This window comes from Camponotus floridanus, unplaced genomic scaffold (genome assembly GCF_003227725.1).
Source record: "Camponotus floridanus strain SB8 unplaced genomic scaffold, Cflo_v7.5 scaffold231, whole genome shotgun sequence".
In the NCBI taxonomy this organism is placed as follows: Eukaryota; Metazoa; Arthropoda; class Insecta; order Hymenoptera; family Formicidae; genus Camponotus; species Camponotus floridanus.
Window position 1 is genome coordinate 22,697 of NW_020229361.1, and position 27,994 is coordinate 50,690.

General features: G+C 42.5%; 2 protein-coding genes across 2 annotated transcripts; both read left to right on the plus strand.

The window, feature by feature from the left end:
* Positions 1-1,748: 1,748 nt before the first annotated feature.
* LOC112637984 lies at positions 1,749-3,781 on the plus strand. Its single transcript, XM_025408830.1, has 2 exons — positions 1,749-1,752; positions 1,824-3,781. Exons 1-2 carry the CDS (start codon positions 1,749-1,751, stop codon positions 3,779-3,781), a joined length of 1,962 nt encoding a protein of 653 aa, XP_025264615.1.
* Positions 3,782-4,711: 930 nt separating this feature from the next.
* Positions 4,712-6,715, plus strand: LOC112637985. Its single transcript, XM_025408831.1, has one exon. The coding sequence runs from the start codon at positions 4,712-4,714 to the stop codon at positions 6,713-6,715; it is 2,004 nt and encodes a 667-aa protein (XP_025264616.1).
* The last annotated feature ends 21,279 nt before the right edge of the window (positions 6,716-27,994 follow it).

Below are 27,994 nucleotides of genomic sequence, written 5' to 3' on the forward strand. Positions count from 1 at the left end.
GCCGTGTTTGAGGTGCCCGTAGCCTCGTTCGCAGCTGTTCTTGAATCATTCGTAGCCTCGTTCGAGGGCGTTTCCTCTTCGATCACTGCCACTCATTATAGCTCGATAACCGTTCGTAGCCGTTCGATAAGCCTTTGTAGATGTTTAATAATTGTACAACAGCCGCTCCTAAGCCGTTCACTACAGCACATTACAGGTTGATAACCGTTTCTGAATTAGTGTTAATCGTATGACGAAGCTCGTTTATCGCAGTCTGCAAAGCTCGCACGTCCTTCTCGAATGCAGTCAGCTTCTCGTCTGATTCTTTCTGTTGATTCTTCAACGTTTTAACGCATTCTTCCACATACAGTTTATTGACTGCATCGGTATCAGCCTCAGGTTGCGCTACACGGCGAATCTTGCGCGACCTCGCGTCATAGTCCGTAGCGACGCGACACAGAGCGTTTTGACGCAAGTAACTTGTCACCAATTTACCCCAATGATCGCTTGTGCTGATTTCTTCATTTCTCCGTTCGAATAATCCAAATTTGTTGATAGGCATTTTTTTTTTATGCGAGTGACGTCGATCGACTGATTAGTTTTGTCGAGACACCGTTTAATTTATAATGCCGGCTTCGCGAAGCTCTTCTATGATCGACAGGATCTCGTTGTCGTCAGCGTTGTGGCCAGCTCGACGCGAAGCATCGAGCAATCGTAGGGTGATCCACTAGCTCGTTGGGATCGTCCCAGTGCACGTAATCGATCTTATTGTCGGTTAGCGTCATTGCGCGAGGTGTGAATACTACCGTTCCAGATTTTTTCTTTTTCAATTCGATCGACATCAACGGCGCGATTATTTGTTTATACTTGTATTCCTTGTTGCTCTTTAATTGACCTTGCTCATCATGTTGACATTTATGCGCACTCGTCGCCATCAATATTGTTCAAAACGCCCTCGCTAAAGAGAGCGAGGGTCCGAGCGATCATTCGGCGCCCCTGGCAGCTGTTAGCGCGATATCGCTTTGTCAGCGCAATTTAAAAACAGCGCTTGCCTTTCTCGAAAGATCCAAGGAAAATAAATAAATTCTTAACCGTTCGTTTTGAACATTTATATTAGTTCACGAAAAATCGGGATCTTTCGAGAAGGGCTCCACTATAAATTGACGCGCTCGCGGAACACGGCGCTTCTTGGCTTAAAAATATTCGACGCGCTCACTTATCTCTCGATCACGAAAAAACGTTCTTCCGTCGCTCGCGGATTGAATCAGTCGTCTCCGTTGCTCGCGGATTCTGAAATCGCTTTCGCATAATTAATTTAAGACTGTGTAATTAGTGTAATAATTGTTTATAATTAACTGACTATTATTGTTAAAAGACTTAGATTTATCGTCGGATTAATTTCTATTCTTTCTTTTTCCTCGCGGATTCTTATCCTCCGGTTTCGCGCTTGCTTCCCGTGTCAATCTCGCAAAAACTCTATCATTTGCTGGTCCTTCGAGCCGGATCTTTAGTGACCGGTTTTTCTACGACGCGGAGTGAGTGCGAAGTGTTGTGGTTTTCTGTGCTCCGAACACCAGTCACCTGAAATTCAGTCATCATGAGTCGCAAGGCCGAGTTGACAATCACCGCCGCAACGGATCTCTACGGCAAAATTGCCCGTACTCACGAGAACCTGATGAAGCTGGGCGCTGCCAAGATCACGGTGGGCGCAGTGGAGGCGCGATTGCAGTCCTTGGAAAGGTATTCGACGAAGTTTGACGCGCACAACGATGAGCTCTTGAATTATCTCGACCAAGTGGCCGATTCAGAGTACATAAGACTCGACATACCTGCTCTGGCTGAAGAGGCCTACCTCGCCAATAAAGGTCTGCTGTTGGACCTCCTGCGTAACCTCAAGACGGAAGAAAAGGAAGCTGGCACGAAAGGGTTAGAGCCGTCCTCACAAGCACTCCGCACGACTCTTCCGAGGATCCAGCTGCCCCACTTCTCCGGGAAGTACGAGGATTGGCCAGCCTTCCGTGATCTCTTCCAATCGCTAATCGGAAGGGACACTCTCACGTCCTCAGCCGAGAAGCTCCATTACCTGAAGACATGCCTGAAAGGAGAAGCAGAATTATTGATTCGAAGCCTGCCCACGACAAGCGAGAATTTCGAACGCGCATGGGATGTTCTCATTGCTTACTATGAGAACAAGCGGCTCCTGGTGCGCAGTTACATCTCCCAGTTCACGTCACTCCAGAAGCTGAAGAGCGAGTCCGTGGTGGAACTGCGCAAACTTTGCCACAGCGTGAAGAGCACGGTAGGATCACTGGAGAGCATTGGGCGCCCGATCACGAAGGGTGAAGATCTTTTTGTGCACCTCGTCGTTGACCTGCTCGATCCTCGATCTCGCCGAGAGTGGGAGAATTTCATTAGTAATTCCAACGATCCACTCTCGTACGACAAACTGCAGCTCTTCTTGGATCGTCGGCTGCACACTTTAGAATCGTTGCAGCCTGTCAAAGTCGAGGCCATTCCTTCTAAACCGCATCCGAGTCCGACACAGAAGACTCGCACTCTTCACACACGTAAGCAGGACAGTAAGCGAGGTCGCTGCTCCCTATGTGGTCAGGATCACTATATAATGTTCTGTGACCTTTACCAGAGCAAGACGGCGGAGGAAAGGAAGCGTCACGTCGAGGCGAACGACTTGTGCCTGAACTGCCTAGGAAGGCACAAGGTAAGCGAGTGTGCTTCTCAAAAGACTTGTTCGTCGTGTCGCGCGCGTCACCACACGACCCTCCACGAGGCATGTCCGTCCGTCGAGAGCACTAAGACGTCACACTTAGCGCAACACAAAGTCGAGGCGACGACGACAGTTCTCCTCGCTACCGCGCGCGTTCGCGTCCTGGACCGGTTCGGCCGCGCTCACACAGCACGCGCACTAGTTGACCAGGGCTCGGAGTCCTCGCTAGTTTCCGAAGCTTTGGCCCAACGTCTTCGCCTGGGTCGGTCTCCTACCTCCGTCGCCGTGTATGGAATCGGCGGCAAGCAGACGGGCCTCGCCCGCGGTCAAGTCACTCTTCAGATCCGCTCCCTGCGCGACGGGCCCTTAATAAGCGTGGCCGCCTTGGTTTTCCCCCGGCTCACACTTTATGAAGGCGGAATCAAGGCCGATCGTCGAGCGTGGACGCACATCCATGGGCTGGAACTCGCCGATCCGGACTTCTTGGCGACGGATCCCATAGACATCCTTCTAGGAGCAGACGTCTACGCCATGATCCTCCAGGCTGGACTTCGACGAGGGAAATCGCGGGAACCTGTGGCACAAAAGACGGCGCTGGGCTGGATATTGTCTGGGGCCGTTGGTACGACGTCCACATCGCGCCATGCGTCAGCACATCACTGCCTGGTCGAGGAAGACCTAGGCGCTCTCGTACAAAGGTTCTGGCAGCAAGAAGAACTACCCGACGCCGCGGTAACTCTCTCGCCCGCGGATCAACAGTGCGAGAACTTTTTCCGCCAGACACATTCGCGGTCCGCGGACGGTCGGTACGTCGTACGTCTGCCGGTTGTTGCCCCGCTGCCAGACTTCTCGGCGACGCGCTCCACGGCTTTACGAGTTCTCTTCAGCATGGAGAGACGTTTCGCTCGGGATCCTCCTTTTCGAGCTCTCTATGCTGACTTCATGCGGCAGTATGAGGACCTGCGTCATATGTCTCGCGTGACTCCGGACGCCACGTCGCGCAAACCGGTGCATTACTTGCCGCATCACGGCGTGCTGCGAAAGAACAGTCACCACGAAGTTGCGCGTAGTTTTTAACGGCTCCACGCCAACTACTTCGAGAAGAACCCTCAACGACCACTTGATGGTGGGTCCGAACTTGCTACCTCCGCTCGCCGACGTGCTACTCCGTTGGCGACGGCACCGCTTCGGTCTAGCCACCGACGTCGAAAAGATGTTTCGACAGATCTTGGTACACCCGGATGACAGGGATCTGCAAAGGATCCTGTGGCGTGATTCCCCGCAAGACAGCCCTGCCGAGTACCAGCTGAGCACAGTAACCTACGGCCTAGCGTGTGCTCCGTTTCTAGCGATGCGCGCTCTCAGGCAATTAGCTGAGGACGAGGGTAAGCAGTACCCTCTAGGAGCGGCCGTTCTCCTGCGAGATGTCTACATGGACGACATCTTGACCGGAGCAGCGACGATGGCGGAGACCCAGGAGATGTGCAAACAGCTGTCCAGTATCTGCATGGCGGGCGGCTTTCCTCTCCGGAAGTGGTCAGCCAGCGACTCAGCGGTGATCTGGGACATCCCGCCGGAGCACCGGTTGCAGCGCGAGACCCGTGACTGGCGACCACACGAGGCTCACTCCACCTTAGGACTGCAGTGGCACCCCGCCACGGACGACTTCTCTTTCGCCACCCGACACATCGCACTGCCATCCGTCACCAAGAGATCTGTGCTGTCTCTGGTGGCGCAGCTATTCGACCCTCTCGGCTGGCTAGCACCGGTCGTGGTCCGCGCCAAGATTGCCTTTCAATCGACTTGGCTTCAAGGACTTGAGTGGGACGCCCCGCTCGACGACGCCTCCGCGTCAGCTTGGGTCACCTTTCACGCCCAGATACCAGTACTCGAGCAAATCCGAGTACCTCGCTGGATTAATCTGGGTCCTTCTTGCACCCGCATCGAGGTCCATGGCTTCTCCGACGCCTCAGAACGAGCATATTCCGCTGTCGTGTACCTAAAAACATGATCAAACGACTCGTGGATTGTCCGCCTCATCACCGCGAAAACAAAGGTCACACCGCTCAAACAGGTGTCCTTACCTCGTTTGGAGTTAAGCGCCGCCGTCCTTCTCTGCCGACTAGCCAAACACGCCTTGGCAATCCTCGACCTGACTGCGCCACTTCACCTATGGACGGACTCCACCGTCACGCTGGGCTGGATCCGCGGCCACCCATCCAGGTGGCAAACCTACGTCGCGAACCACGTCTCAGAGATTCAGAGGACCACTCCGCAGGCTGCGTGGCATCACGTTCCAGGCCAGGACAACCCAGCCGACTGCGCTTCCCGAGGTCTCTCCCCCAACTGCAGAGCCATCCGCTGTGGTGGCAAGGTCCGCCTTGGCTAAGCTTAGACGCCACCGCATGGCCGACCGCCGTCGGCCACATCACCGAAGAGCACCTGCCGGAGAAGCGCACTCGAGTCCATGTCAAAGCCACAGCAGCGCCGATGAGCGAGGCCGTCGAGCTGGTGCGGTTCTCCTCCCTGAAGAGGCTCCTACGCGTGACAGCCTGGTGTCGGCGGTGGCTGAGAGTAAGGGAGAATCGGGCCACTGGCACTCAACGGCGCTTCCCCAGTACTCTGTCCGCTGAGGAAATAGAGAGAGCTCGAGTTTGTTGGATCCGGCGAGTACAATCTGAAAAATTCAGGGCCGAGTTAAAATTAATAAGTCAGGGCCTTGCCCTAAATAAATCAAACTCACTTGCTCGCTTTAGTCCCTTTTTAGATACCGAGGGTCTCCTGCGAGTTGGGGGTCGACTCAAGCACTCCATCCTAGCCTATGACGAGCGTCACCCCGTCCTCCTGCCGAAGGGCTCGCACCTCACTCGGCTAATTGTGGACGACTGCCATAAACGAGCGTTGCACGGCGGAACGCAGCTCACTCTCTCATTAATCCGCCAACAGTATTGGATTCCACGGGGTCGAGCACTTGTCAAGGAGGCTATCCTACGATGTCTTCCTTGCGTGCGATGGCGGGCGGCGACCCCACAACAGCTGATGAGCGATCTTCCACGGGAGCGCGTGGTGCCAGCGAGGCCCTTCCTTCACACTGGGGTCGATTATGCCGGGCCGATTCAACTTCGCACAACAAAGGGCGCGGACTCCTACAAGGCCTTCGTAGCGGTCTTCGTCTGCCTTGCTTCCAGAGCCGTACACCTCGAAGTAGTCTCCGACTACACGGCCGAGGCCTTCCTTGCAGCCCTCAGGCGGTTCGTCTCTCGCCGAGGCATCTGTCGCAGCCTTCGAAGCGACTGCGGGACCACCGCGGGAGCTGATTCCCAGCTGACAGCCCTCTTCACCGCGGGCACGCCAGAAAGCCACCGGATCATCGACAGCCTCGCCTCCGAGAGGATCGAGTGGAAGTTCAATCCTCCCTCGGCGCCGCACTTCGGAGGCATTTGGGAGGCCGCAGTCAAGTCGCTCAAACACCATCTCCGACGAGTGATTGGCGACGCCAAGCTGACGTTCGAGGGGATGAGTACCTTCCTCACTCAGATAGAAGCGTGCCTTAATTCGCGGCCGCTGCAGGCACTCTCGGACGACCCTGAGGACTTGGCTGCGCTGACGCCTGGACACTTCCTGGTGGGAGCCGCCTTGACTGCAGTGCCCGAGCCATCCTTGCTGGATGAACCAACGTCCCGCTTATCCCGCTGGCAGCTCCTGCAAAAAATGAGAGACCATTTTTGGGAACGCTGGTCGAAGGAGTACCTCCACTTCATTACTCACCGTCCTAAGTGGTTGCGCGAGGAGACGGGCTTCAAGGTCGGCCGACTTTGCCTTATCCGGAACGAACTCACACCACCCACGAAATGGCCACTCGCGCGTATCGCGAAAATCCACCCCGGAGAGGATGGTCAAGTTCGCGTAGTTACATTGCGCACCGCAGCCTCCGAGTTGGTACGACCCGTCGTGAAACTCGTCGTGCTACCCATCAACGGTCATGGAGATCACGAGCCTCCATCACAATAGTTCGGAACGTCCGACGAGCTACATATCCTCCGCTAGCCATTCTTTTCGCCAAACGCTCTTGGCGAGGCGGGCGGAAATGTTCAAAACGCCCTCGCTAAAGAGAGCGAGGGTCCGAGCGATCATTCGGCGCCCCTGGCAGCCGTTAGCGCGATATCGCTTTGTCAGCGCAATTTAAAAACAGCGCTTGCCCTTCTCGAAAGATCCAAGGAAAATAAATAAATTCTTAACCGTTCGTTTTGAACATTTATATTAGTTCACGAAAAATCGGGATCTTTCGAGAAGGGCTCCACTATAAATTGACGCGCTCGCGGAACACGGCGCTTCTTGGCTTAAAAGTACTCGACGCGCTCACTTATCTCTCGATCACGAAAAAACGTTCTTCCGTCGCTCGCGGATTGAATCAGTCGTCTCCGTTGCTCGCGGATTCTGAAATCGCTTTCGCATAATTAATTTAAGACTGTGTAATTAGTGTAATAATTGGTTATAATAAACTGACTATTATTGTTAAAAGACTTAGATTTATCGTCGGATTAATTTCTCTTCTTTCTTTTTCCTCGCGGATTCTTATCCTCCGGTTTCGCGCTTGCTTCCCGCGACAATCTCGCAAATACTCTATCAAATATGTTCTTATATTTTTGCACATCGTCCTCAGTGTATATGACGTCATCGGGAATTCTCTTGAAGATCAACTCGTATAATGCCCTGGTATACCAATGTATCTCACTTTGTCTATGATTATAGAGTCATCTTTGTCAATGTCGAATCGTTTGTTACCGAGAGGCATTCCATTCTCATCGAAATAGACACCGTACACGTGATCGATCTCGTTTTTTTTTCGTCGCCGCTAAGAAGAACGCCCATGTACTTTTGTCCGAGTGGTCCCAAGTGCTCTCGTAACATTTCCTGACCTTGCGACGTTTGTAACCTGTTTCGAACGGATGATTCGAGCGGGTTGACCGGGCTTTCGAAAACTTCTTCGATCTCAAGAAATTTGGGTATCGTGGATTGTTGTACAGTTCTCGTTGTCGCGAACGGTGTAGAGGTTATCAGCAGTTCATCCGATGTACGCGGCATCAATAAACGCTTCGCCTTCAATCGTTTCCTCTTTTTCGGTGTCGCATCCTCCTCCTCCTCCTCCTCCTTCTCCCTGTACCGCTTGATGGGTAATGTTTTGATTATAGCGTCAGCGTTACTCTCATTCTCCTCTTTCTTCTTGTACCGCTCGATGGGTAATGTTTTAATTATAGCGTCAGCGTTACTCTCCGGCTCGTTTTTCACCGCGATAAAGCTAGAATTGTCGGCGATTTTTTGTAGTGGCTCGATAATAGGTCTAAAATGAGTCTTGACCGCGATATCGTCGTCGAGTTTACCGGTCTTCAATGCACGATGTTTCTTGCGGATCGATTCGCTCGTTTTCTCAATCTCCCTCGCAATCTTTTCACGCTCACGAATATTATCGCTTTCAGCCATGTTGACGGAATGTCGAGCGTTTTACCCCTCTCGACGGAATGTCGGCAGCGACTAATCGTTTTGCGGTATCGCGAACACGTTAAATCCTTTTCTGTATCGCCCGTTCGTAAACGCACTGTCCTTATCAATCACTAGGAATCCATACTTTTGCTGCCAACAAGTACGACATAATTCACTGAAATCCTCGTACGACATGTCAGTATTCACGTGATCGTTGTACACGTGTTTCAAGTTGGTACCATCCTGTTTAAACAAGATCAGCAGGTTCGCGTTGTCGCGTATAAGATGTTTTGGTATTCTCGCGTACGTCTGACAGAGATAGAAGCAGTCGACGTTCGAGTGACGACCCATTGAGAAGTACTCTTTTATCGTATCTTGCTTGTCGCATGCCACGTCATCGAAGACGAAAATCGAGTTTGGACGTGCCTCGCTCAGTGGAATGACGTCACTGTTATTCGAGAACGTAAAGTAGCCGATTTCGTCGATCGGCGATCAACAAATTCTCCAGATATCGATATTTCGGCTGTTGTAGCGACTTCGAGTATACGTACACGTTCTCGAAACGTACACCGTGTGGACTTTCTAGTAGACTTACCAGAACGTTGGTTTTACCACAATTCGAGGGGCCGCAAATGATCGCGCGTATAGTAGTCGGTAACATCGTACCGTGTCTGCGCATCTCCGCGTTGTCCCCTATTGATCGTAATCTGTCGTCGCAATTCATCACGCGTATCGTCAAATGCTGTCGTACGAATCGCATGTTTTCTCTTTCGAATCAGTTTTACGAATGATCGCGAGGGGAAGACCTATTTATAGAGGTGTTGCGACTCGAAACCGTTCAGTATCAAAAATGTTTCTCCTTCTGTCGGACAAAAGAGACATTCTCAGGCTTACCGCCAAACAACTGCAGTATATCCCAAAGATTCTTTTATTGCAAAATTTTGGTGATTACGTGGAACGATTGTGGGACAAGTTTCCAGAATATATAAAGGCTGATTCGGAGGTTCAACAATATCGTCCGTGCATGCGACATTACAATCAGCCGTGGCAGGAAACGCACATCGACGATCCGCCACCGTTAATAAAAGATTGCGGCATATGTCAGCGAGAATCGTAAGAGGTTGCAGTCTCTTAAATCACGCGATATACGCGCTTCCGATCGAATTCCATATTCCCGGTTATCAGTTTTGCAGGTCAGGCACACGGTTGGAGAAGCGATTAGCCAGAGGTGATCGAGGTATAAATCCATTGGACGCGGCGTGTCGCGAACACGATATAGAATACTGTCGGAACAACGATCTCATCGAGAGACTCGCTGCGGATAGGATACTCGCCCAGAAAGCACGGAATCGCATCGTTGCGAGAGATTCGACTCTCGGCGAGAGAGCCGCCGTCACAGCTGTCTGGACAGCGATGAAAGCCAAGACGAAGCTCGGTATGGGTCTGAAGAGGACGAAGACGAAGACGAAGAAGAAGACGGGGAAGAAACGGATACTTCCGATAGCGAAATGCGGCGGTGCACTATGTCGAAAGAAGCAGTAGCGGCAGCGACGTTGGAAGACGCGTTTAAAATAATTACGTGCCGAGTCGTAATAAAATTTCATCGTTTGAGAACAAATGTGACGAGTAAGTTTTATTTAACTTTTTTCTATTTTTATAATTGTATTATTATTACTATTATTTAATTTTAATTTTTTTCTGTAGCATTTCGTTGGAGCATCGTGCGATTCGTATACTAGGTAGACGATACGCATTGACAGCTACGGAATTCAAATTCCTCGAAATTGGTATCAATGTGGGTCCACCGAGTTACGTGGAGATTGCCATAGGAGATCATCGAGGAATGGAACTGATATCTCTCGAAACGTGGAAGGGACTCTACGAGCAACGTCGCAATATTCAAAATTTACTTCGGAACGACTCTAAAGATGATTACAATTTCATAAGCGTTGGACCGCTAACAGTGAGAGTTCGTACAATTAACGACGTCAAACTCATAAGTCTCGAATCTTCAGATGTACGCATGATGATGGTCGAATCGACGTTACATCGTATGTTTGATCTCGATCAATGCATAGAAGTAACTTTTGATCGATTAGATAAAATTATCCAAACAGTTGATGTCAAATTTACGCAATTCTGCAATATCGCGTCCACTGACGTCCACTAACGGATCCGAAAGAAGTATCATATGTAATACGCGCGAGTGATGTTTTCAACAAGCATCAACATGTCGATTGCGAGCTGGCAGCTTTAGCTTTTAATTTTTAATATGTAAGACAAAAATTATATTTGTATACTAAATATATAAGCAGAATAAATAGTTATAAGTCTATATCATGGTGTACTTTCTTTGCGTTTGGCGCGCTCTCCCGTCCCAGCTTGCATAGCTCCTTGCGAGAGAATTATCATGAGAGAACAAATACTAGGAAAGAAAAAGACAGAAAGAGTGATACGGCGCAATCGAGAGAAGAGATATCACGCAATGAAAATATTTTTGATAATTTAATATAATTTTTTAATAGTTTTTTTATAGTTTAGTAATAAATGGAGCAATGAAAAGAGAGGGAAAGAGAGGAATTTTGAAAATAAATAAGATTTTTTATATTAATAATTTTTAATAAAAATAAAATGTGTATTATACAAAGTGTATAAAAGATAATGTAAGAAAAATTTAAAAGAATTTAAAATATAAAAAATATAAATGTGTATTATACAAAGTGTGTAAAAGATAATGTAAAAAAATTTAAAAAGAATTTAAAAAATATACAAAAATATAAATGAATAGGAAGGCGACGACAACGATGATATGGTGGTGTCGATGAGAAGCGATAGTGGGGCGGCCGGTGGAAGAGTGGTGACGGCGCGGAGTAATGGTCGGTGACTCCTTCTGCACATAAAAAAATTTATTAATTATTTTAATAATTTAAAAATAAATACCTACACATGCGACCTACCTCCAATTAATGATCAGCATCCGTATTAGAATCAGAATCAAAATCAGAATAACCGATGGTATATTCTAGATATAGCAACCAATAGTTATGTTGGTGAATTCCTCGCATCCTTTCAGAATACGCTTCTCGATTCCCGCCTGGCAAACAGCAATCTCTGCAAATGGCTGCCTCTAGTTTATTCCTCTCTCTAATCTGTATATACGATTGTAGATCAGAGGTCGCGGTTGCAGAATTTCTTACGCCAAGTTCGCGATTTCTTAAATATCGTAACACCGACATGTTTATTAATTTTTTACGTTGCTCTCACACTTTATACAGTCTTATTCACTTTATACAGTCTTATTCACTTTATACAGTATCTTAATGTTTTTTTTTACCGCGTGCACTGTGGGCACATGTTGTACGGAAATGTTAAATATAATGGATCTTTACAATTTGAACAAAAGCGTCCATCTGTTGCATCCAATGTTTCAATTACATGTTTTCGGACAGCATTTGGCTGTCTACACCTTGTAATGAAATCATGCATGATGGACATACGGCTAAAGCGCCGCCAGTCGAATAGTAAAAATATAGCGTGCAAAACTTTGTACGTTTAATGCATTAATGTCTGCAATAGATACTATTTTGTCTCTGACTTCTATAGAGATCTTACTGCAGTCACTATCGGACGACAACGCGTGATCTTCGTCTTCCATTTTATATATATTATTACACTTTTTGATAGAACACTTACGTTCACTGCACTTTACTCTTATGTTCACTGCACGAAAGCTGAAGACTTTTTGACGTGGAGACAGACTCTCTCCATAAGTTTTAGCCCCCATTCCTCTCATAATTTCGGGCATTATCTATTTTATATTATTTATAAATTCTAGCAGCCGGACATCGGCGCTGATACGTTGCAATTCGTCCTAAGGAAAAAAAGGGAAAGGGTTCTGAGTCCCAAGATCTCATTCTCTTCAAATACCACTATTTATATTGTTTATACCGGGCGTAGAGAAAAACCATGAAGAGATCACTAATAGTCAATATATACAGTAGATGTAAAAAATATTCGTACACTAAGAATTTTTTCCCAAGATTTTCGTTATTTTATTGCTTCGAAATATAAAATGTTATAATTTGTATTTTTCTTTTTTGTTATTAAGAAAAGAAGAATTTATAATATAAACAAAAAATTATTTATTGTTACACAGAAATAAACCATTTTATATTTCGAAGCAATAAAATAACGAAATTTTGGGAAAAAAAATTCCTGGGAAATGATTGGGTGTATGAATATTTTTTTACAACCACTGTATCTTTGTTGCAGCAAGCGCCACACTAGTGTAACCCCTTCCAGTTTTTTGAGACCTTTGGAATTCCTACAGCGGAAAGTAACATTCGATTTTCGATCTTAGTCGTGTCGTTGTCTGAGAGGAGAGCGAATTTAACCGTAGTTTTTTTTCTGTGTGTAATTATTCTATCCAAAAAATGGATGGTATTAATTTGTTGTATTATTGGAAGAAGAGTTTCATAGACCTTTCATTTATGATAATAGTAAAAGTGGCATTCGTTTGGAAGGTAGGTAGTGTTTTTGTGAAAAAAATTGTGCGTATGTGTATGTGTATTTTTAATATATTATTTTACAGAGCTCCTATGATGTTGAAATTCCGGGTTTTATAAATATCGAGCATCGACGCAGAGTGCGGGCGGAGCGGTGGAACAGGTGAAATGATCTCGCGGAAGAATAGGGCGACACCCCGGAAACTCGCCAAGAAGACGAAATCAGTTCGAAATATTATGATATTTTTAACCTACGGCAGCTCTTCGGAATGGAAGACCTTTACGATGAAATACGTATTATAACGCTTATGCAACATGAAGAAAGAAGAAGAATACAAGAGGAGGAATATAGAGCATGTTTAGAGGAAATAGGCTGGCCGCACTTAAGAGCTCCAGGGGGCTGGCAGCACTCAACAGCTCCAGGAGGCTAAGGTACATATTTCTTTTTACAAATTTCTTTTATTATTAATTATTAAGATAAAATAAGTCTTTCTTCTGTTTCAGGAGCGGTCCCCTCTATCCCCCTTCATATTGCATATTTTTATATATATTATATATACTTTTATATTGTATACTTTTTTATTAAACTCACTACTAAATTTATATAACTCACACATTTAAATAAATTATATTAAATATTTTTAATTGTAACACAAAAAAATGCAATTATTTATACGCCTTTCCCTTGCGCTCCAATCCTTCGTGCGCTCTTGCATTAATTTTAAGTCCCATTATTATAAGTATAGTTCTCTCTCTCTCTCTCTCTCTCTCTCTCTCTCTCTCTCTCTCTCTCTCTCTCTCTCTCTCTCGTATGCCTTCTTTTTGCACTATCATCGTTCTCTCTCACACGCGCGGCACACAGCAGTCGAACATCGATGCTGTTAAATTTTTTCTTAAAATAAAATAAAATAAAAAAGAAGGGGGAAATGATTTCGGTTAGGCCCAAAATTCTCGTCAAAAGAATAACGCTCTTTTTTTGTTTATGCTTGTCATAAAACATCCAACACGTGCGTCCCCTACCCCGCAACCCCCGCGCTACCGACATCCCGCGTGACGTCATACCCCCGCTCCACCGAGATCCCCTCGCACCTCACCTCCCTGAGAGGACCTGGGTTAGAACCGGCCCTGTATATCTACTTATAATTAATTGTACAAGCTATTATTATCATTATTTGCATTAAATAACCTTATAATAAAATAACTTATATAATATAAATTTAGTTAATATTAACTTAATATAATATACTTAATATATAATATAACATAATATAAAAATTTATAATATTAACTACTTCTTATTTTAATTCTACTATTGTAATTTTATATACGACAGTCTTAATTATGCCTCAGTGTGCATTATCCAATCAATTCCTTCTTTCTTCCGCTATAAATTACTTTATTTTCAAAAAAATGTGATAAATACTTTAATTACGTGAAATATAATTGAAAATAATCTTTGATGCTTCGGTCTCCTTTTGTGACATATTTAGTCCATTTTATATATATTAAATGATATAGGGGAGACCGGGGACAAAAGTAACATTTTTTGTATTATAAGCCACTAATTAATTATCGTTAGAGATATAAATAAAGAATATATGTTAAAAAACTCCATTTATCGTTCTTCATTATTATATTTATGTTTCAATCTCAAATGATGGATATTTAAAGAGTTACTATAGCTTTTCGCATGTACGATTGTTATTTTCATCCTGGCGGCCTGGAACAAAAGTAACATAGTCTGGGGATAAAAGTACCAGTTCTTATTTTCGGGAAAATAAGATAAATATGACTTTTTTCAATTTAAGGCAACTTTTACTATAATCTTTTATTAAGCAGGATAATTTTTATTATAAATTTTTTTTGTATTACATTATATTAAAATAAAAAATAAAATAAATATTTATTTTTATTTATTTTTATCATCTTTGAAAAACTTAAAAGAAATAGTCTTCGGTAAGCAAAATAATTATAAGTAATATCATATAATATTATGTTATGTGCACGTCATTATTTATTACTGATCGTATTTATTACATATTTCCATAATTATTGCAAAGAAATAAAATAAGTTAAAATTGTCGAAATTTTGCGAAATTAAATAAAATTCACGATACTTTGAAAATTTAAATAATAAAATTTGTGATATTTTGCGAAAGTTTGAATAGAAATCAGTAGAATTCCGCGAAATTCGAAAATAAAATAATCAAATAATATCCCTCAGCTTAAATTTTGAAAATGGAAATTGTATCTTTGCAAAATAATTAAAGGAAAATTAGTAAAATTTGAATAAATTAGTTTTCGTAAAACGCAGTTCGGAGACTATGTTCTTTTCCCTGCCAGAAAGAATGACTAGATTAAAGTCAAACACAGAAAATGCAAAAGCATCGTCAAATATTAAAGTCCCTGATCTGCCATACGATGAGGCGTTCTCCACCTCGTTTGAAGGGAGGAACACAGTAAGTGGCCTGCCGACGCTGCTCAGTCGCACTCAAGACTTAAATTTGATGCATGAAATCTCAAATAATCTCTCCGTGTCTGTTCGAGCAGATATCGGAAGGAGAAGGGATTCGCGTTCTGCTACGCCTATCCCCGGAGAAATATTACATAGGCAATTGTTGAATGGAATGACTGAAATCCCATTAGAAAATTCGAATTATATTGAAAGAAAATTAGAATTAGTCGATATAAGATTAAGACGCATTGAGGCACTCGAGGGCAAAATGGATGAATTAATAAAGAATTTCGCTTTATTTATGAGTCAAAATAAAGTGAATGAAGAAACGTTAAATACTCGAGGTATAAGAGATGTTGATTCAAGAAACACTAGTAGCAATATTAGAGATAGTGAGATCGATTTGTCAAACACTCGAAGCAGAAATGACAATCGATCAAGAAATTTTGAAGATATCGAGATTGAAGCATCAACTGCTCAAGACAGAAGAAACGGTCAATCGACAAATAGAGTAAATTTAGAAAATCTTTCGCGGCCCTACTCTACATCTGAAGAGGTGCTACGAGGGGTAACGCATTAGAAAATATTGAGATGTCAAATTTTGAGAATAATTGTGAGAATAATTTTGTATTGTCAAATAAACCATCGCGAAAAGATTATTGAATCCCTCCTTTTGTCCCGTATCATTGGGATAATGATACAATTGTCGAATTAAGTAATAGTGAGTTACCTAGGTCGTCTGGAACCAGGCAATAAAACGAATGGATTAATTTCGAATCGCCAAGGACGGAGACAAGGCAATAAAACAAATCGAGAGTAAATCGGTAGAATTAGCTATGGGAGAGTTTCGCAGAATCCGTTTTCAGGTAGTAGATCGAACAAACGAAGACGTTGGATAAAAACGGCTCTTATTGCCCATTCCCAAATTTAGAACAAAATCAAGAAGTTAACAAAAGTAGCCCGTCAATCCAATTAAATGTAATTAATGAATTTTCAAGTAATACGGAAATATCGGATGACGAACTTAATTTCGCGGAAAACGAATCACATAAAAATCCAATAGAATTATCAATACTATCAATGATCAAAGAATATAACAGTGATTATGACATTAGTTCAGATATCGGGATAGAAGCAGAAAATTTAAAATTCTGGAGGCCTATGGGCATCTCATCTTAAGCGATTCAACAATTAGCGAAGCGTAAAATTTTTCGATTATCGATATAGCGATTGGGCTTGTTCACCGATAGTTGCCCCTAAGGCAAATGGAGGATTAAGATTTTGTATAGATTATCGGCAAGGTAAATCGTCAAAACCAGCCAGCTTATCCGCTCCAACATATGAAATCTATTTTATCGCAATTACATCAAGCCAAAATAATCTCTACGCTTGATATGAGCAAATCTTTCCATCACATACCCATGGAAAAAAATAATCAAAAATATACTGCATTCGTTGTCAAGGGTAAAGGATTATTAGAGTGGGTGAGAATGCCATACGGTTTAACAGGAGCTTTTTCCACTTTTCAAAGCCTAATGGATAAACTAAAAAAAGGCAAATTAAAAAATTAATTACCGAAAGAAATTTCCCAAATAAATGATCCGAACAAGTGATCGCATATTTAGACGACTGGATTATAGTGAGTGAAACTTTCGACAAACACCTCGCAATTTTGTTATTGTTATTCGAGGTTATACGCGAAGCAAAATTAAAAGTCAACCGCGAGAAAAGTAGTTTCGCCTGTAAGAAAGTAAAATTTCTCGGATATATCGTTCATGAAACAGGCATTAGACACAATCCCGAAAAGATTCAACCTATTCTAGATTTTCCGGTGCCGAAAGATAGAACTCAATTACAGCAATTTAATGGACTTGTAAACTATCATCGACATTTAAAGAATATCGCACGTATACAGGAATCACTATAAATAAATTAACAAGTCCTAAGGTCCCATGGCGATGGATGTCGAACAAAAATCATTCGACGAAGTTAAAGCTGCATTAATTAATGCGCCGAGGCTATACACTCCGATACCAGGTTTGCCATTTATTTTATATACTGATGCGAATGATTTTGGGTTAGGCGCGGTTTTAGTGCAACAAGATCCTGAAAGTTCGAAAGAAAATCTAATTGAAGTTTTAAGTCGACTGTTAAGGGGCGCAGAAATTCATTACACGACCGAAAAAGAATGTTTAGCGGTAGTGTGGGCGGTAAAAACTCTAAGATGCTATTTAGAAGGAATGCCTTTCAAAGTTGTCACAAATTATCAGGCGTTACAGTGGTTATATGAGCTGAAAAATTCCGTAGGTCGTCTCACTAGATAGGCAATTTATCTCTACAGCATAATATAACAATCGAGTACAGATGAGGGACAATGAATGAAGCCGCCGATGCATTTTCGAATGCATGATCTTGACGTTGACTCCTGTAGTTGGGAAAATGTCATCGAGAAAAATTTCCGTAAACAGATCCTAATGACAAATTATGACAGAAACTGGTACGACATGAAACGTGAAATAGTAAGCAAACAACCGGACAAATTTTCCGAATGGAAAATTGAGAATGACAAACTGTACTATTATCGCCCGGACTTTGACAAAATGTTAGTTGACGATGAAAATCAGTGAAAAAAAGTTATCAGACCGGACGAGGTGTCGAATATTTTGAAGGAAAATCATGAGACTCCCCAAGTAAGACATTTAGGCAGGGATAACCTATGATCGTATTCGACGTAATTATTACTGGCCAGGAATGACTCGCGATATAAAAACTTACGTAGAAGATTGCGACGTCTGTATCAAAGTAAAATACAACCAAAATTCTATAAATGGATCTCTAAAGTCAAGACCGTTAATAAAACCTCAATTATCAATCGATGCTGTAGGGGCCCTGATTCGAAGAGGGAAACAAATACATAATTCGTACAGGACGTTTATACGAAATTTGTTGAGTTATTTCCCGTACAAAATCAGACGGGGAAAACTGTAGTTAAAATCTTGGAAATTATATTTGACACAATGGGGAAACGATTTCAGAATCAATAATTACCGATAATGGTATGAAACACGTGAATAAAGACGTCAATACCCTGTTAACAGCCAAAAAAATAAATCATATTACGACACCACTAGCGCACCCTCAGGCAAATCCAGTAGAGCGGGTAAACAGAACAATAAAACCGATGATTGCCGCGTTTATAAAGAATAGCCAAAACAAATGGAATGAAAATTTGACAAAGCTACAATTAGCATATAACACCGTGCCGCATGGTGGCAGTAGAATCACCCCCTTTTATTGAAATTTCACGCGAGAGGCCGAGGTAATCCTTAGAGAGCGTTTTGCCGGAGAAGATCAGAAGACCACCGATTCTCTAGTGAATGAGGGGGGGGGGGAAATAGTCAAATTCGATAAGCTGCGACATAGCATCAAAAATCAAATAAAATTTTGTTCTGATAAACGTCTTGCTAAGGCTAATTCAAATAAAATAAAACAATTCGAGATTAAAGTCGGTACTTAAGTTTACTATCCAAATAAAAAATTAAGTAATAAAGCTGAGGGATATGCTTCGAAATTAGCCCATAGATATATCGGACCGACGACAGTAAAGAGAATAATAGGGCCAATGATCGAACTAGTAGATAAAGCCGATAAAATTATCAGAAAGTATTACGTAACTGATTTAAAAATCCCACGTCGAAGTCTACGTAAACAATAACATTGTTCACACAATCGCTAATCGACAATGGCTGGGACATTTAACAAAATCTCGTCAAAAACCTCTGAGGAGGTCGTCAGTGGTAAGATGTTTGTCATGGACGACGATAATGTAAATCAATTACGAAAAATCACGAAGGAAAGGATGAAACTCGAGGATTAGTGGGAATTCTTCCAAGCAAAAATCAAACCGTATGCAATCCACCAAGGTCGATCATGGCTCGCAGACGTTCGTTTCGTACGTGGGAGAGCACCACGTAATCGGATGCGTGAACTGCCGCACGTCGGTCAAAGGAGCATCACGTCAGGCGAGTGCGGCAATGCCATGTTGGCCATTCTATCGCATTTGCAGCGCCGATGGCTTCTACACGGCCGACTGTATCTACCCGCATGGCATCGAACACGAGCAAGCGCTAGTAAGATGCCCGGGATGCGCACGAGACAAACGCCTCTATTGTCCGGATTGTAATATACGTCATGCCAGAGTCATCGATTGGCTTCGACTATACAACTATATCTTGGATACCCGAGGACCATAAATACCTTATCAACAAGGGTAAAGAAACCCTCAAATGAAAAATCAAGGCCAAACTCAACGATCCGTTGGCCCTGGGTTCGCAACTATCTTATACGCAAAAATGCTCTTATGACGGCTGATGAGTTCATGACGCCATATGCGGAACCCATTAAAAAAAAATTTCGAATTTCCACTTTGTATATACTCATTATTAAACTGTATGTAATTGGGTAACCATGTGTTATTATTACCCATCCTTTCATAGACGTGCAGAATCAATGAAATTTTAAGTCAATTTCCTTCTCATTTTTATCAGTAGCTTGAATTTACAGTGCACAGGAGAAGACTGAGTTTACGACGCGTTTCCAGATACACAGGCCCCTGCGGCTTTGACATTCATATCTCACTTATGACCTCAAGGTTTGGAGGGGAAAGATGTGACAGGAAAATAAAAACCTTCCTCGACCTCAACGCTCGATGGGACACCTCGAGCGCTAATTGTGAAAATTGTGTATTTATCTTGTCCGTCAATTATTTGTTAAATTATTAATGTAATTAAAATTATAGAGAAGCGACTATGACCGGGATATATGTTGATTCGCCGAGAGAGAGAAGGGCCAGAGCCGGAGGAAGACACGCGACGGCTGACGCGCACACGTCAGAATATTGATTTATATTGATTTTATCAGATGAAATCCCTACTTGGGGAAATAGATCGATCGCCTAGCGCGACGATCAAGGGCTCTTGGCTGGAGGCCCTAGCAATTAGACGAAAATTTTGTAAAAGAAGTCAGCCCTCGTGAAGTCCTGTCGCCTCGTAAAAGAGAAAATTGTAAATTATAGCGTAAAAGGTTGTCGCGGTATTTGTCAAGATTCCGGTAACAAAATTTCGTGTTATTTGTTAAATTATTGTATAAAGAGCTTAAAGCATTTTGTCATATTCCATATATTATAAGTGAATTGTGACCGAAGGTCGGCCTGAACGTACAATGACAAAAAGTAAATTGTCGCATCAAACATAAGTCGAATTATATTGACTCATATTTTCTTACTTGAGCACTATTTCATTTATTTTGCACGCCTTTCCTCGGGTCCTCAACTATATCCACCTTGCGATTGTTTCATGCAATTGTTCTTATTTGCGATAAAAATTAGAGTGTCTCTTCAAAGCTAGCTGGCGCCCAATTAAATTATTTAATAAAAATAAGTTTGAATAATACTCGTAACTCAGAGCCCTACCAGCCTACGGACCCAGGTCGCGGTAGGTGAAGCCTTATAGAAAAGTGACTGTCTTAAATTATTCTTCACCCGCGAAAACTTTCTATCTAACTTCCTGTCTATGGGACATGGACGCACCTGGATATATGGATGATCTGTTGGAATTAAATCTCGGCAATCTCGCTCTCGCGAGACGCGCTCGTTACATTTCGAGGAAAGACATTAGATCTCGTAGGACATCTTCATTGCGACGTTTTCAATCAAGACAAATTTTTAATTAACGATGTAGAAAATTCATATTCTCGATGCTATCTTGCTCGTTAGATGGGCAAAAATAAGCTCGGGTTTGTTACTCGCGCATGCTAGAATGCTGAGTGAAGTTACAGCCAAGTATCTACTCACAAAAATCGAGGTTAAAACATTCACGATAGTGATGTTATGGCTGAATCGTTAGATAATGTAATACTCGGTCAATTACTGAAGCGAATAATAGTCGGTTTCGTTAGTAATAAAGTGCTTAATGGTGACAGAAAATTAAATCCGTTTAATTTCAAAAACTACGGAATAAGTTTCTTTTCGCTGTACATTGATGGCAAGCAAATTCCCCTTTAGTAGACCTTTGCAACTAGCTTTCTCCGTGGAGGAACCGTTTTACATTGAAGCTTATCAAACGCTTTTCTTGGGAACAGGTATTCATTTTTTGAACAAAGGAAATTCTATAAGCAGAGACGATTATTTCAAAGGATATACTTTATTCGCTTTTGATCTCAAGCTCCCAATCTATCCGCTAATTGCGCTGGACATTGGAATCTCGTTAAACAGGTTTGGTAGTTTACGATTAGAAGTGCGATTCGTAAAGGCACTTTTCTGAGACGGTTAATTGTATTATTTATGTCAAATTCGATAATGTCATAGAAATCGACTCGTCTCGTCAGGTCATCGTTAATTTTTCGAGATAAGTTTTTTATAGACGCTTAAAATTGTTCCCCCTCTATTTCGCTCAAAACGCCGACATCATTGCGCAACGTTTCGAAAAATATTCAGTTTTGTTGGAGACACGCTCGGCGTCGTCGTTTCGTACACCCACAAAAAAGATTTCTAAATTTAATGCTATTACACTTCAATCTATGATAAAATAGGATCGATATAGCGACAATCATATTTTTTATTTAAAAAAGAATATTTTAATCTTAAATGGAAAATTCTTAAATCTACAATGAAATGATACTATCTTGATACTATCTACAAAAGATGATAGACGCATATCAATTACTGACGTTAATATTAAATTATTCTAAGTGCAGGAATATATAATTTAGATTTCTTTATATTATTCTTGTTTCCAAATTATAAAGACAATCTTATTTAATTCGAGAGAGAAGAATAAGAATTATTATTTTAGTTTTAAAATTGTTTCATTTTTATACTACATAAGATTGACCGGATTAAATATGTCAAGAATATTTTTCGTCTTGTTAGAAGAAATCCTTCCTGAGAGGGTATAGAGCCTCTCGTTAAATCACATAAGTTTTTCATAAGATGGATATAGTCGATACTCAGAGTTTCCGCGATGCGGACAAAAAGTTTATCCCTAAGGAGGTTGCTGTTATAGCGATTGACGCTCCAATCATCAATCATTGGATTAACCCTTTCGCTACGGGCCGATTTTTCGGCGAGCCCAAACAAGTGTACTGTCGAAATGTTACTTTTATATTGTTGATCATATTGCAGCAAATCATATTACTGAACGTAAAACAAGTGCAAAACACTTGCGATGGGTGAAAACCATGACGATAACAAACGATTAAAGTCACTGTTGGTATGCGAAAAATAAAAATAGCGAGCGTCAGGCGCAAGGTGACAACAGTCACCGTTCGTACATAGCAAGTATCAATTGTTGAGTGACTATAATCACTGATCGTACGTAGCGAGCGTCAATCGTTGGGTGACTATAATCACCGATCGTAGCGAAAGGGTTAAGATATCTGCCGCAATATCGTTTGCCGAATTACCCAAAAAAATAAAGCGAGAAAATAACTGGCTCATGCGAAATTATCACGATATTGAATGGTTCGATGGCAAAATTAATTCGAAATATTTTACATCGCGTCACATTTATGTTAAAGGAAACGAAAAAGCGAGTTATTTGCAAGTAGGAGGACAGGGCCGCTAACCCAGGTCCTCTCAGGGGGGATGAGGCGCGAGGGGAACCGTGGTGTGGGGGGAGTCACGCGCGGGGAAGAGGGATCCGCGGCGCGACTGATAGACGAGGGGGTCCACGCGGTGAAGGGGGATCCGCGGCGCAAGCGATGGACAAGGGGGTCCGCGAGGTGAAGGGGGATCCACGGAAAGAAGACGGTGGTGTGAGAAGGACAGCGCTACGTGTGGGAAAAGGATAGTGCTACGAGTGCGACCAGGATGTCATCATCGTGGGACAAGGACGACGCATAGGTGGGAGAAGGACGATGCAAAGGTAAGTGACCAACGAGTATATTCTAAGCGAAAGAGAGAGAACGATAATATCGAGAATAACAACGCGTGCGAGAGAGAACGATAATACCGTGAGACTTGCAATTAGCGCGCGCGAAAGAGAGAACGATAGCGCGAAGACTTACAACTACCGCGTGCGAGAGAGAACGATAGCGCGAAGACTTACAACTAGCGCGTGCGAGAGAGAGAACGATAGCACGAAGACGACGCGTGCAAGAGAGAACGATAATATCGAGATTAACGCATGAGAGATAACGATACTTAAAACTAACGCAAGAGAGACGCAGGGATGGGGACGCGAGAAGAGGCGCATAAATAATTAGTTTTTTTTTTAATTAAAATATAAAATATAAATTTATTTAAAATGTGTGTGTTAATACAATTGTGTGTGTGTGTACTTAAATTATGATTATAATAAAATTAAAAATGTAATAATATAAAATTAAAAAATATATATTTGGAGGGTGCGAGGGTGGGGGGCCGGATCAGGGAGATGGCCGCTCCTGTAACAGAAAAAATATATAGTTATAATATATATAGTAAAAATATATAGTTATAATAAGATTTATAAAAATACTTACATCTGTGCTCCCCATTACACATGCCAATGGGTGCCCGAATCTCCCCGGGCATTCAAATCTCCTCCTCCATGTATGGCTCTTCTCCGAAGAGCCGCCGAAGGTTAAAGATGTCCACCTCGTCCGGCGGACTCTCCGGGGCATCGCCTCACATGAAGGAGAGGTCCTGTCTCCTCTACCGCCGTTCCGCCCACACCCACTGCCGGCGTCTGATGTTAATGAAGCCCGGTATTTCGATTTCATCCTGGGACTGTAAAAATATAAAAAATATAAGTATTAGAGATGTACAATTTTTTATAAAATAATCACAAAATCAATACTCACATTCCAATGGAACGCCAGCTTCACTAGCAGGACCGCGAGCAGGTCCGAAAAGACCTGCTTCCATCCTGGGCAGTTTTCATTGATACACTCCATTTTTTTTATAATATATATTTCAACTCGCTTTACTCGTGCACTCTCTGAAACTTTCTGATGCAGCAACGAGGTCTCGGCACGAGGTTTTATAGTAGAGATGCCGCATTATCACTATGCCAAAAACGCGTCGTAAGACAAAAGTACACCCGGTCCCATGCAACTCAGCGCGGTATAGTATAATATTAATATCGCGACTTTGTGAGCAGATAAACTTCTCGGTACGAAACTTTAGAATAGGAACGTATTATTATCGCTTTGCCAAAAACACGTCGTAAGACAAAACTATACATGTTCCCATGCAAATTAGCACGATATAATGTAATGCGTCAACTGATCAAACGGAAATGAATGATCATCGAACACACATTGAACGGATATCAAACGCTCTTCGAACGCTCTTCGAACGGTCATCGAACGGAAATGAATGACCGTCAAACGTTAATTGAACGCTCTTCGAACGCTCATCGAACGGTAATTGAACGCTCTTTGAACGGAAACGAACGATCGTCGAACGCTCGTCGAACGGTAATTGAACGCTCTTCGAACGGAAACGAACGCTCGTCGAACGGTAATTGAACGCTCTTCGAACGGAAACGAACGGTAATTGAACGGTCGTCGAACGATCATCGAATGCCCATTGAACGGTTATCGAACGGAAACGAACTGTCATCGAACGGAAATGAACGACCGTCGAACGGAAATGAACAACCGTTGAATGGAAACGAACAAAAATAAACGACCGTCGAACGCCCTTTGAACGGAAATGAATGATAATTGAACAGTCATTGAACGAAAATCAATGTCTGTTGAACGGAAATCAAAATTATATTCAATTATCAAACAATTATTTAAATATATTACAATGTATCACAATGTAGTATCGAAATATATGTGGCAGCTGTGTCACGTACGGAAACACGATACTGCGCACGTACATAGATAGGAATGAGGAAAGAAAGGAGAGAATAAGAAAGACGATAAAAATATATCGCAACATCAATTTATTATAAATATGGATTCGAAGAATCATCATCATGATGTTTCAACCACCAATTATAAAACTTAAATACATTTTGTAAAGCGCAATTTTTTACATGATTTTCACAACGCATAGTATTCTTAACATCTAACTTATTTAAAGAAGCTACATCCTCATAGTCTGCATCCAAAGTTTCGATAATGACATCGTTTCTCACATCATCGTCCAGTATATCGGCTAACCATTGCTGTTTTTCGTGTCCTTTAACGTACATGAGAGGTGACGCATCATCCTTCTCCGTTGCACCCATCACCGCCGTCGTGATTAAGCGTTTCGAATTCCAATATGAAACGTGTCCATCATTCCACGATAATCCATGGTGATTTTTAATCAGCCATAAACCTGGCATCTCTCAGATTTTGTGAGCGTGTACCATGGTACCGGACATGTAAAAATGTAATGAGAAAGTATGGATCCTTTTCTCAAAACCGCAGCTTCCTTCACGACAAAATTTTTCCCAACGATAAATCCTTGCAGATCCACAAACGTTGGTGCAGCCATGATGATAAGATCCGATCGCAGACTGATGTCGATCGTCAAACATCTCAATCTTTTATATTTTTCTTCATGTGCAATGGAGGGAATATTTGCTGACCTATGTAATTTTGCGGACTACATTAGTTAATGGATTATATTCGACAATCCGATCGTGCAAGATGAGACAATAGGCGGTAGTATTCGCCGGTATATTTTCCCTCAAACTCTATTCTCACGTCCACGGTAGCAGTTTTGACAGACTCGTTTTGTCGCGAACAATCAATGACCGCTAGAGGACCGCAATGTAGAAATTTTGGAATGGTTAATAACGCGGTGCTATTATCGCATCCGTAATAAGATTTGCAAAAACGAGAATACATGTCGAATAGGACGGCGAATCTATTTTTTTCAAAATCTAAATTTAAATCATCGTAGGGATAAAATTCCGAGTTTAAATAGAGTTTAACGTTGGTCAATTTGCAGTCATCGAACAATGTAACATCTTGTGACGCTGAAGTTTTTTTACTAGTTTGCAGTGCAAAGATCACGTATCGCGGTTTCTCTAGCTGGGAGGTGGCTTCCACGAATGTTTGGTCGTGCTATGTAGCAGAGGAAATTCATATAGATCCTAAGATCGGAAACTCATGTTCAAGTATCGTCGGCTTTCCAACATTCGCAACATTGATAATTTATTAATCTCGTTCAATATTACATGAGGCATACGCCACTGTATCTTGAGTAATTCAGCTTCCGACGACGGATGTCCGAATAGACAATTATTATCGTTGCGCGAACGTATCAAAATCAATTCGTGACGAGCGTTAATCACAACGCGTTTATAATCTTCGCAAAATCCCAGCAATATGTTGAGCGGCACGCAAAAGTTGAAATAATTTTTGTCACCGTTGTACGTCAAATCCAACGTGGCGTACTTCAAGTTTATATTTTTCTGATGTGTTAGACATAATTTTTGAGCGTCGATGTTATTCCAACATTTCTGTTGCGATCAATCGAGTTCGTATCGAAGCTCGTCAAACATGAATGCGACGCAATTGTTTTCCAATACAACCTTCATTTCATCATTCGCTTTACGCACATTAAACCTTCCCTCGATGTAAAGAAAGCTTTCGCACGGTAACGTGTACAAATCCTGATATTGTATAGGTATTCGTATCTCGTCGCTGTATCCAAGCTTCGTATTGGCGTACGGATTGTACGTATGAGTCTCAATCTTGATGATGCGATCGTCAAAGACTGGCTCACCTCCGATATTCAAAATATCAATCATTCTTTTCGTACGATGAATCCCAATGATTTCAAAAATTCACGATTCAACGCGCTCAGCTTCTTTTTAATGGCTATCTTATTATTGTCACCCGATATCGCTCGCCTTATTGCAATAGTATTGTCCCGTGTAAAAGTATTGTCTCTCGCGTGCTCCGTTTCGTTCGGCACGAGCATACTATGTTTGTCGCCGTCGTATATGCAATCTTACGGTAATTTCCTCTCCTCGAAAATCGAGCAATCGACCTCTTTGATCCACAATACGTATCGTTAAATCCGTAATGCTCCGTACGACGATCGGCAGATAAATGATCTGTGCCGGCGTTTCCGATATCTTATATCCTGGCGGTACGCTCGGTGAAAATTCATGTATCGTGTGTACGCGCATGCCGTTGCTGTACGCACCAGTAGTCACGTTGCATTCTATACGAATAATATTTACGTTTATAATATTAACAGGTTCGTCCGATTCATATCACTTGCAAGGTTGCAATATACGATTCGACGAGAATCCAAGCAAGGATCCTACATTGTCGGGTTTGGTAAAGTTTATTCTGTAGGCGCATTTGATTTCGCTCTTTAGCGTACTGTGATTGGCGCGGAGCACTATTGGATATTCCTCATCATAATCGTTTTCAACATTTCTGGAAAAGTGTTCATCTCGCAAAATTGCGTGTTTAAGATAGTAATTTATGGCGTGCAATTCGTACGATCCTTCGGGAATCGTAATTTCCTTGTCGTCGTTGCCAAAATAAAATTTATTATTCGAAAAATTTACGTTCGGAATCGTATGATAAATTTCAAAATCCGTTAATCCGAGCTCGTAATCGGCATCGGTCAAATCTATAGCGAGGAAATAGCTTACAGCGAGAACGCTGCTTCTACCAGTCAACGTAAGTGTCAGTGACATGTCGAACGAATATTGAGTCATGACGATGGATTGTCAGGCTTTAAATTGATCGTTTGAAGAAATTTTAAACACAACTGTCCGCAGATTTCTTCTTTTATAACTTTGATAAGATGAGTAATTGTATTCAATTTTCACTCGTCCGAAATATCGCACAAGATCCTTGGGCGGTCGAAGATTTCCAAAACTGTTGAAATATACGACACGA